Source organism: Schistocerca nitens, chromosome 9, assembly GCF_023898315.1.
Source record: "Schistocerca nitens isolate TAMUIC-IGC-003100 chromosome 9, iqSchNite1.1, whole genome shotgun sequence".
Lineage (NCBI taxonomy): Eukaryota > Metazoa > Arthropoda > Insecta > Orthoptera > Acrididae > Schistocerca > Schistocerca nitens.
Window position 1 is genome coordinate 399,946,524 of NC_064622.1, and position 12,285 is coordinate 399,958,808.

Consider the following 12,285-nt stretch of genomic DNA (forward strand, 5'->3'; position numbering starts at 1 on the left):
TGAGTAATTTAGATATAGGAATTAGCAGCAGGTGTATCTGATGAGGTTATAAAATGTTGCTGACAAAAGGATGATGTCTATGTGTGCACACACCACTACAGTACACAATATCGCAGATGACTCTTGGGCACACATGTGGGACCTTAGAGCAATAACAACTGTTACCATGACTACACTTCATTATTTCACAAATAAACATTATATAAATAACACACATTCAAATTAATTATTCAGTTAAAAAATTAACACAGTATTATCATAACCACACCTGACACAGTGACTCAAATCCAACTAAAGAGTAACAGCTGGTAATTGAAAGATTTCACCCACATTTAATGTTTCCAATAACCCCATTAAAAATATAAACATGGTATATAATATAAAGCTTAGGTTGGCCAATGTGGTTTCTTTCTCGTCCTATAGCACCATGGGCATCATGTCTCCACTTTGACAGACTCTGCACACAGTTCAGGTCATACCAGTGCAGTGGATATAGCATAAAGGTTATTAAATACCTTTAATTAAAATATTTTCGTTTGTTGTATGTACATAAGTTTAATGTAGTAAGCATTATTAATACTCCAAATAACCTGGTAGTGGGGTCTTCTGAATACCATGTTTTGCACAAAACGAAGATTAGTACGAATCAAAACCACAGTCTCTCCATGACAAGTACAAGCACAATCAGATCAGACTGACAGGATAGCAAAAGAGAAGCTACACAAGATTGACATCTCCTTAACATTCAGCACACAATTACAGATACCAACATGTTCAGAAAACCAGGTCATTTATCAATGCTGATGGATTAGCAATCATCTCGAAACTGAAGAACAGCTCATGAATATTGTACCTTCATACTGGGTAATATTATGTGTTTCATGACACGAAAATATTACAGTAATAATTGGTAGCATTCAACAGCAATATTTGTCCTACACACAACTCAAATACATGCTCTCATCAGGTTGTAGAACTTGGTTCCTGAGCTTAAAATGCTAAAAGTCTGCCAACGCAATTGCAGAATTCACAAAATGAAGTGGAATAACAACACTCTGGTTTATGTGTCCTCATCTTACATTGAAATTGACAATTTCTGTCAATGGCCATCCCATCTCACCCCCACACTGCACCAGACCGTGTCCTGCTGATTTGCTGTGGGCTCCAGGACTGCCAAGCTGACACTAATGCAGAGCTCAAGGAGTTGCTGTGAACTGACACGTCTACTGCATTACAGCATAAGCACAGTTATTTGCTCAATCATAATGCTACTCTGCTGGTCACCTACGTTTTCCTCATTTCTTAAGATTATAGTCAACTTTTTCAGAGGCATTGCAAATTTATAATTATGTATCAGCCTTAAAAAAATTCTATGAAGACATTAAGAAATCTCATCCCATAGTCATTACCTTGTGCATTCAGAATATTGTCATATTTCTTTTCATTAATGGTGATAGCTCCAATTCTTCAATCAAGTCAAGATTTCCAAGTCTTCTTCAATTCGCTCCTGTTTTGCATATGTGGTTCACAACAGCTGATTTATCATAATTGCCCAGTCTGAATGTAGCTTAATGTTCCTCATATCTGATCGAAAATATTCTTCCTGTCTGTCCAACATACTTAACATCAAAGAATATAAACTGAGTTTTATAAACTCCCAATTTTTTAAACTTTTTTTTTACATTTTTAACGACATGCTTCAGGTAATACCTCACTAGACTGTTTGTCTGGAACACTTAACACGATGCAGTTTAAAAATATTGATGACCTTTGGCAAGACTGTTCCATAATACAGCATAAAGACCCTTATTATTTCTTCACTCAGTTTATTCATTTCTGTTCTTATTACCTTCACACAGCAATTTGTTGATGATATTTACATTGTAACCATAATTAATCACTACATTCTTAATGATAGTTAGTTCTCTGTCTCTATCCTTCCTACCCACTGCCATGGTGACAGCCTTGTGAACTAAACTACGAAAGGCAGCTTTTTTGTAAACCCAAGGATGGCACGAGTTACACCATCTGTTGTTCTCGGTTTCCTGTGAATGATAAATATGTGCATATTGCCCCCCTTTTTAATATTCAAATTTAGGAATTGCAAACTCCCGTCAGTTTCATGCTCCGTGTTAAACTCAATGTTCCTCTGGGCATCTAACTTTTTTACAATTTCTTCTATATCTTCCACAGAACTCTCCACAAGCAACAACGTATCACCTACATAACATTTCTAACACCCAACTTTACCCATAATGGCTTTGTCAGATTTTAAAACTTTATATTTTGGGTCACTGATAAAAATATCAGCCATAGTTCCTGAAATGCTGGACCCTGTGGCTAAACCATTCTTTCAAATATAAAAATTATTAAAGGTGTAATAGTTAAAATTTGTCATCAGCTGTAAGAGTTCAGGTCTCTTGCCTGGAAGTTTTACTGTATTCGAGGCAATTTTTTCTTATTTTTTTCTATCGTTTATCAATGGTATATATTTTTATTACATTTTATTTTGTGAATGTTGCAACTGTGTTGTTAAACTTTTTAGTGTTTTAACCTCATGAACTAACTTTTTAAATGTGATGAGAGCGTTGTTCTCAAAGTACATCGTTGAGTTGTTTGTAGGACAAATATTATGTTTGAATGCTACCAATTACTGTAAAAACAAGACAACCGTTACCTCATATTCAAAATGGGCAATATTAAATGAAAATATTGCTTGACACTTAAGATAAAGTACATAAAAAGAAGCATAATGGGTGAATATGTCCAGCACGGCACACAAACATAGTGTGCAGCACAGGCGCTCTGAAATCTATCCAGAGGTATTTTTGCCATACAAAATATCACAGAGGTTTACACATGTTGTAACATACGGCCACTTGAATAAAAAAGCAGTGATATGTCTGCTTGTGTCTGTATATGTGTGTCTGGATACGTGAGTGTGTGCGCGAGTGTACACGTACACACACACACACACACACACACACACACACACACACACACACACACACATATATATATATATATATATATATAGGGAAACATTCCACGTGGAAAAATATATCTAAAAAGAAAGATGATGAGACTTACCAAACAAAAGCGCTGGCAGGTCGATAGACACACAAACAAACACAAATATACACACAAAATTCAAGCTTTCGCAACAAACGGTTGCCTCATCAGGAAAGAGGGAAGGAGAGGGAAAGATGAAAGGATGTGGGTTTTAAGGGAGAGGGTAAGGAGTCATTCCAATCCCGGGAGCGGAAAGACTTACCTTAGGGGGAAAAAAGGACAGGTATACACTCGCACGCACACACATATCCATCCACACATACAGACACAAGCAGACATATTTAAAATTCTTGAAGTAAGACACTTCGAAATTGTTTTTAAATAAAGAAAAATTTATGCACCACACAAGGTTTGAACTCATAACCTTTCGCTTAGTAGCTCAGCACTATAACCGTTACGCTAACGCAACTCGCATGGCAGTGGTACTCCATAAGAATTCTAATATGTCAAGCAAAATACTGACAAACACTATTGGTATGACTATGAATTACTCATGCTTCGTCGAAGTACAATAGGAAATAAACAATTACCGCTGTTCTTTATTGCGAAAAAGCGGTTCGTGAGATTGATACAAACACCTTCCCTTGTTATCGCCTGAGTCTTATTGCTTGTTTGGTATAATTAATTAATATAATATGAAGCAATTGGTATAAAGAACACTTTTTACAAACTTTCTATAAAAGAAAGTCTGCTATCAAGACATGGCTTTTGTTCTATTACTTTATTTATGACTGAACGTTTCTAAAACTGAAGACACTCGTCCTTGCTCTGCACTGCAGCGAGATCTGGCAACGTCATTCTCTGTTCATTGGCTGACTGTGTTTTGTGACGTCAGATGCGCAGAATGAACCTAAACTCGGCCGCCAAGATATATGACGCGCACTTTAGCGAGTACTTCAATCGTTCAGGAAACTGACCATTCTTAAGGGAAAAATTACAAATATGGCTACGTACAGGGCTAACATGTGCAGGCAGCCCATCATATCTGTGAGTCCTTAATCTGCAGTGATTTAATTGCTGACTCAGTCTGCCCCTTGTCAATATCACAGAGGAGTATTTCAGACATCAGTCTCAGAAATGCATTTTCCAAGAGAGTTACATGAATCCCTGTTGAAACAGTTTTTATTTAATTCAGCAGCAATGCTCAGAAAGTGATTGTTAAATACTTTACATATATCTGACTTACCAGCAACAGAAACAGTTTCACTATGGTGGTGGTGGTGGTGGTGGTGGTTAGTGTTTAACGTCCCGTCGACAACGAGGTCATTAGAGACGAAACGCAAGTTCGGGTTAGGGAAGGATTGGGAAGGAAATCGGCCGTGCCCTTTCAAAGGAACCATCCCGGCATTTGCCTGAAATGATTTAGGGAAATCACGGAAAACCTAAATCAGGATGGCCGGAGACAAGTTTCACTATGAACTGACTTTATATTGTTGATCTTGTGTTGCTGACCAGAGACCTCCTTCACGACTGACCATATGGTTTTAATTTTACCCTGTGAATTAGCTATTCAATTTGCATACCACATACTCTTTGCCTTTCTAGTAACATCTTTAAGCTTTGTACAATACTGTCTGTAATGAGCTACCGTAGCTCAATTGTGGCTACTTCTAATGTTTTCATATAATTCCCACTTTGTTCTGCATGGTATCCTTATCTCAATAGTCAGCCAACCAGACTATTTTTACTGATAGTATCCTGTTTAGAATGTTCTAATGGAGAGCAACTTTCAAAGAGCATGAGAAATGTGTTATATTTGTCATTTATGTCATCTGCACTATAAACATCCTGCCACTCTTCTTCATTAAAAAGGTTTAAAAAACACTATTGCCATAGGATCAGCTTTTATACATAGTTTGTAATCACATGTGACATTTGTTTGATTATAAAAACCTTTTAGTGTTAAAATTTACGCATCATGGTATGAAAGGCCATTCCATTTCATTACCAGAATAGCCATCTAGTAATGAAGAATGAATCAAAATATTGTCTATGGCTGTGCTGCTGTCCCCCTGCACCCTGGTTGGAAAAAAAACGCAGTCCGCATCAGAACATAAGAATTTAGGAGATCTTCCAACATCCTTTATCTTGCACAATCACATACAAAATTAATATTGAAGTCATCACATGTAACTAGTTTTTGGTACTTCCTATAAAGTGAACGAAAAACGCTCTAGCTTGAGCAAAAATGCTCTGAAGGCAGAATTAGGGGATCTGTAAACAACAATTAAAAGTTTAATTTCATGAAATTCAACTGCCCACACTCAACATTCAAGTACTTGTTCAGTGCAGTGTCATGATACGTCTGTGGACTCAAAAATAATACTTTTTTCCCCTCTTTTCCCCGTACATGGCCACTCGCCCACTCTGCAAAGAACTCCTTGAAAAACAGCCAGCTATCCTGGTAAAGGAAGCCTCTGAATAGTCAAATTATTTAAGTGGTGCTCTAATCTACCAATAATATCAGAGTCGACAACAGTTCACTAACTTTATCTCTAATACCTCTTATATTTTGATGGAATATGCTAATTCCTTCACTTCTCATAGTTAGAAGTTATCCTTACAACACATTCTCTGGTCCAGTCACTATCCCAGCCTCGTTCTATGATAACATACTATTCCCATACCCTCCACCCTACAGTTCCCAACCCCTCTGTCTACTCCCTCTTCCCCATTCTTGTCTCCCACACTCTTTGATTGCTGCCCTCTGCAACGATGTCCACCCATCCTTCCCTGCTCCTCTCAGCTTTCCCCACCTTTCTGCACACAACCTCCTGACACTGTGCCTGTTGGCATTCTAGTCTCTGCACACACTCCCAGACAGCACTCCCCTCCCCCCCCTCCCCCGTCCATCCCATCTGTACACTGCTATCCCTTCCCCTCCCCTGCCCCCTCCAGATTGCTGCTTCCATTCCATGTAACAGTTTTGTTCTGGTCGGAGCTGCCAGAGTTGACAGTCATGTGTGCATGAGATGCGCTTGCTTGTGTGAATGGAGTGTGTGTCTCTTTCATTTTCTGATGAAGGCTGTGGCCAAAAGGTTAAGTGCCTGTCTGAAACTTAACATATCATCTTAGCAGTAAGTAACAATATGTCTTTTCCTACATTGCTGATATTCCAACCTGGAGTTTCCATTGTTTGTGTCGTTTAATTGCCCCAGCCTGAATCATCTCTTTAGAGCAATTTCTCACTCTCGTGAGACTGTTCACACCTACAGGGCCCGGCCACTTACTTCCACACTGTATTAATCGGTGGAGACTAAGCATCCAACTATCAATTCAGAATATTACAGTTATGATAGTAGTGGGTGTGACAAGACACCCTGAGAAATGTTACTAAGTGCCTTCTCTGAAAACTACATAGGATAAATAGTTTGGGACCCCACTCATGACGGAAATATATCTAACAGCAACATGCAGACCTAACCTCTTTGAAGATGTCCACATCGAAACTGGTAGCAATGATCATGAGGTGCCTAAGGTAAAATGATTGCCAAAGTATAAACTGCAACTAAGAAAAGTAGAAATTTGTGTGTCCAACAGACTAGGTGTGAAAGCCATACATTTGTATCTCAATGAGAAACTCTAAACTTCCAGTACTGGGCGAAAGCATATAGGGGAACTATACCTCAAGTTTAAAAGACTAGTTGACCATTCACCGGATAGATATGTGCCCAGCAAAACAGTTCATAATGGAAGGGACCTTCCACGGTATACAGTCACTGTAAAGAAACTTCTACAGAAACAGAGACAACTGTATAATGTGTGTAAAGCAGAGCCTAGGACTCTAAGGAGAGAGATACTGATTGCATGTTTGTCAAGTGAGTAGACAAATATTTTCACATGATATTTCACAAAATGGAAAGAAATTCTGGTCATATGGGAAGGTTGTTAGTGGCACCAAAGGTAGCATCTAGACCCTCATGGACATGACAGGAACTGAAACTGTGGATAGCAGAACAAAAGCAGAAATGCTTAACTCTGTTTTCAAATCTTCCTTTACAAAGGAAAACCCAAAAGATTTGCCCCAGTTTATCCGTGTACCACCGAAGAGATGACTCAAGTAAGTGTTAAACTTAGTGGTAGTGAGAAACAGCTGAAATCATTAAACCTGAACAAAGCTCCAAATCCCAATGGAATCCTTGTCAGATTCCATAATGAATTTGCAACCATGTTAGCCTCTCTGTTAAATATAATCTATTTTAGATCTCTCCAACAAAAAACCATACCAAGCAGTTGGAAGAAAGCACAGGTCACACCCATTTACGAGAAGGGTAGTAGAAGTGATTCACAAAACAGTACCAGCCAGTATGCTTGACATCAATTTGTTGTAAAATCATGAGATATATTCTGAGCCCAAACATAATGAGGTGTGTGTAACAGAATTGCCTCCTCCGTGCCAAACTAACACTATTACAACAACATCAAATCATGTGTACCCAACACACACTCTTCAGACAATGGAAATTCCAGGTAGGAATATCAACAATGTAAGAAAAGACAGATTGCTACTTACCATAAAGAAGAGATGTCAAGTTTTCGACAGACACAATTACAGTTAGCTTTTGGCCACAGCCTTCACCATTAAAAGAGAGAAACACACCATTCTCGCACACTTCACACATGCACAACAGCGAACTCCAGTATTCTGGCCAGAGGTGCCACAGTTAGCGGTCGCGTGCGCGCGTGCGTGCGTGCGTGCCTGCCTCTCTTTCACTGATGAAGGCTGTTGCCAAAAGCTATATGTAAGTGTCTTAATTGTGCCTGCCTGCGACTTGACGTTTCTTCTTTACAGTAGGAAGCATACTTTCCTCATGTGACATATTGAAAGCTTTGGATCAAGGTTGTCGAGTAGGTACAGCACTTCTTGAATTCTAAAATGCATTTAACACCATATTAACGCTTACCATTAAAAGTATAATCATACGGAATATCAAGCAAAATTTGTGGCTGCACCAAGAATTTTTTTGATAGTGAAAATGCAGCAGGTTATCTTGGATGAAGAGCCAACAGATGAAGTAACTTCTTGTGTGCCCCAGAGAAGTGTGTTGTGAATCTTTCTGTTCATATTGTATATTAATGACCGTGCAGACAATATTAATAGTACTGTAACCTCAGACTTGTTGCAGATGACACATCTATAGTGAAGCTGGATTTTGATAAGATAAACATCTTGGGCAACTCATGATAAAATACTGCTGAAATGTATGGGGCCCATACCAAATAGAACTAACCAGCAATATTGAACATATACAGAAAAGGGCAGGTTTGTTTGACTCATGGGAGAGTGCTGCAGAGATGCTCAAAAAACTGAGCTGACAGACACTCTAATATAGTCATGGACTATTCAAAGACAGCCTATTTATGGAGTTTCAAGAACTGGCTTTAAATGACTCTAGGAATATACTACGACCCCCTACGTATCCCTTCCACAAGGATCATGAGGACATTAGATTGATAATAGCACTCACCGATGCATTTAAACAATTGTTCTTCTGACTCTCCATATGTGTATAGAACAGGAAAAAAACATTAATAACTGACACAATAAAACATATCCTCTGCCATGCGCTTCACTGTTGTTTGCAGGGAATAGATGTAGAGCCCTGTGCTGGAAGAGAGAGACCCCACAATCTAGTAGCACTGGTTGAAGTACACAATGACATGACATTTAAAATATGACTACAGCAGATTCTTTCAGAGAAATGCTACTAGCAATAAAAGAATTCATGGAGGATGAACTGGTAATTCGAGTAAGAAATCATCTAGAAATAATAATCCAGATTTTTTTATATGCTGTCAACAGCTTTGGGTTCCTGAGGAATCATTAATCCACAGGTTAGCAACACATTGATCGCAAACTTCTGAAAAAAAAAATGGTTCAAATGGCTCTGAGCACTATGGGACTCAACTGCTGAGGTTATTAGTCCCCTAGAACTTAGAACTAGTTAAACCTAACTAACCTAAGGACATCACAAACATCCATGCCCAAGGCAGGATTCGAACCTGCGACCGTAGCGGTCTTGCGGTTCCAGACTGCAGCGCCTTTAACCGCACGGCCACTTCGGCCGGCCGCAAACTTCTGATAGATTGTGAGTGCTTATTTGGTACATTATGCAGGTACTAAGAGTGTAAAAGAAAAAAACGTTGAATAAGAGTGACAATTTTTTTCGTAGCTCTGAAATTCTGCACTTTTTCAACATAAGTTTGTTTTGTTCTTTAACGAATGTGAACTGGTACCGACATCCATCTTAAACCCCTAAAACCATGTTAATCATACCAAAATATCTGTACCGGAGTTAATAATATCTGGATGCACTACCAAAAAATTATGGAATATGCAATATCCTAGGAAAAGTTCAAGAAATATTCAACTACATTTCTCACATTAGGTCAATCAGACACCATCTGTGTGCTAGTAATTGCTACATTATTTCCTGTGTCTTTACACATTATAGGTTCAGTAATTGTTGGGAGGAGCCCCGAGTTTCATAACATTACAGTGCACTACCAACTCCTGCGATGTAATACTGCATCGAACAAATGTAAGTAAAATACTGCAAATAGGTTGTGTGTGCTGTCAGCAATGAGTATGCGTACTTGCTGAGACATTTTGTAAGAATGTTGTCACAATTAGCCACATCCAACTCATTATTATCTCAAATTTCGTGACTGGCCGTCAGAGAGATTTTGCGACTAAGATCTTCAAACGTGATCATATATCAACAAAATAATATGTAGTGCAACGACTTCGTGCATAATCAGTTGGGTATATAAAAAAAAATTTAAAAATTATCAGTCCATTCCAAATGAGAACGCAAATTTTTCTCAACAGAAAGAAACAGCCTATGCATCTGTGAAAAAGACGAACGTTGAGAGACATTTCAAAACTGTGCACCTAACTGTCAATCCCAAGTTTTCTTTATACCATAACTGAGGAAATAAAAAAGAAAATCAAGAAACTTAAAAATTCATTAAGTTTTCTGCAAAATCCATTCACAAAACCATTAGACTAAACTGTTGCTGCCACACTTCCTTCTTATTGTGGCTTGCATGTATTGGGGAAAAGGCGCTAACCTTTTGAAGATGGCAAATTCATAAAACAATATTAGAGAAGGAAAGTTGCTACTCACCATATAGCAGAGATGCTGAGTCGTGATAGGCACAACAAAAAGATTCACACGCACGCAAAAGCAACTAACACACACGTCTCTGGCAACTGGTTTCAGTTGCCTCAGACTGCAGACATGTGTGCACTCTAATGATGTTTCTTCTCAACTGAAAACCGACTTTCACGATTGTGTTCTTGGTGACTTTCCTAAAAATCTACCCTTTTCCTAGACCTCTCCAGTACTTTTCCTTCACCCCTCTTCCCTCCCATTCAACCCTTCTGCCTGAAGAAGGATCCACTGGCTTCGAAAGCTTGCCAGTTACAACCATCTTTTATGTGTGTGTTCTGCCGATGCTCGGTGACTAGATTTTTATCTATCCAATTAAATAATTTTGCAAATAATTGTCTTCATTAATATAATAACTATAATTTGAAAAATGTTACTAAATGTGTTCACTAAAATATTCTCGAAATTACAAATACCCATAACAGATAACATGCATTTTGTGAAAGCTGCAGATCTTTAACACTTACCGGTATCAGGTAAGCATTACATACCTGATTTCAGAGATGCCTCATATGTCCTCTTCATCTTCAAGGGTGATTTGAAAGGCTTCTTGAGAGAGAGATTGGCGATCCTTTTGCATGTTGGTCCTATAAACAAATTTATTTCACGTTCAGAAATTTCATTATATTTTTTACGGAGTGTCAAGTCAAACTTCTCTCAGTACTTTTGTAGAGAAATTGTGCAAAATACAGAATAGTAATGTGACAAATACCTTGTACAACATTTAAAGAAACAATGCTGTCTACATCACTCAGGTCAGTATGCAGAAGTCACCATTGTATAAAATTTTCATTTTTGTGGCTATTCATTACCATAATGGAATTTTCAAAGAAAGTAGAAAGTGAGGAGCCAATGTACGGCAAATAGTCAAAATGCAAGCCGATGAAGCTGAACTACCTAAACTCTTAGAAAATTCCTGAAGAAAAAGATGACATGCAAGTTCTACAACAGAAAGAGGATACACAACAAAAGAAGTAGATTTCAGATATCAAAATGACAGCATGGCACTCCATAATAAAAATACCTGTAAAATCTTCAAAGAACCTATGATCTGTGGAGTTATATGAGGAAGATTGAAAAAAGAGCACTTCTGAAGAGTCAAGCCACAGGAAATATAACATGTAGAAGTAGAAGAAGTGATATTGGAACTCAAACATAATAAGGCAATATGGGAAGATCAAGCACTGGCTGAAAATATAAAATTGTTGTTGTTGTTGTCGTCGTCGTCTTCAGTCCTGAGACGGGTTTGATGCAGCTCTCCATGCTATTCTATCCTGTGCAAGCTTCTTCATCTCCCAGTACCTACTGCAACCTACATCCTTCTGAATCTGCTTAGTGTATTCATCTCTTTGTCTCCCTCTACGATTTTTACCCTCCACGCTGCCCACCAATACTAAATTGGTGATCCCTTGGTGCCTCAGAACATGTCCTACCAACCGACCCCCTTCTAGTCAAGTTGTGCCACCAAATTCTCTTCTCCCCAATCCTATTCAACACCTCCTCATTAGTTATGTGATCTACCCATCTGATCTTCAGCATTCTTCTGTAGCACCACATTTCGAAAGTTTCTATTCTCTTCTTGTCTAAACTATTTATCGTCCATGTTTCACTTCCATACATGGCTACAATCCATACAAATACTTTCAGAAACGACTTCCAGACACTTAAATCTATATTCGATGTTAACAAATGTTTCTTCTTCAGAAACGTTTTCCTTCCCATTGCCAGTCTACATTTTATATCCTCTCTCCTTCGACCATCATCAGTTATTTTGCTCCCCAAATAGCAAAACTCCTTTACTACTTTAAGTGTCTCATTTCCTTATCTAATTCCCTCAGCATCACCCGACTTAATTCGACTACATTCCATTATCCCCATTTTGCTTTTGTTGATGTTCATCTTATATCCTCCATTCAAGACACTATCCATTCCGTTCAACTGCTCTTCCAAGTCCTTTGCTGTCTCTGACAGAATTACAATGTCATCGGCGAACCTCAAAGTTTTTATTTCTTCTCCATGGATTTTAATACCTACTCTG

General features: G+C 38.3%; 1 protein-coding gene across 1 annotated transcript in view; it reads right to left on the reverse strand.

Annotated features, from left to right (window-relative positions):
• The window catches only part of LOC126203363 (protein abnormal spindle-like), a 153,228-nt gene that overhangs the window by 72,305 nt on the left and 68,638 nt on the right, over positions 1-12,285 (reverse strand). The window contains exon 6 of the mRNA XM_049937660.1: positions 10,739-10,834. Within this exon, the coding sequence (XP_049793617.1) occupies positions 10,739-10,834 (96 nt within the window). The remainder of the gene's footprint in view (positions 1-10,738; positions 10,835-12,285) is intronic.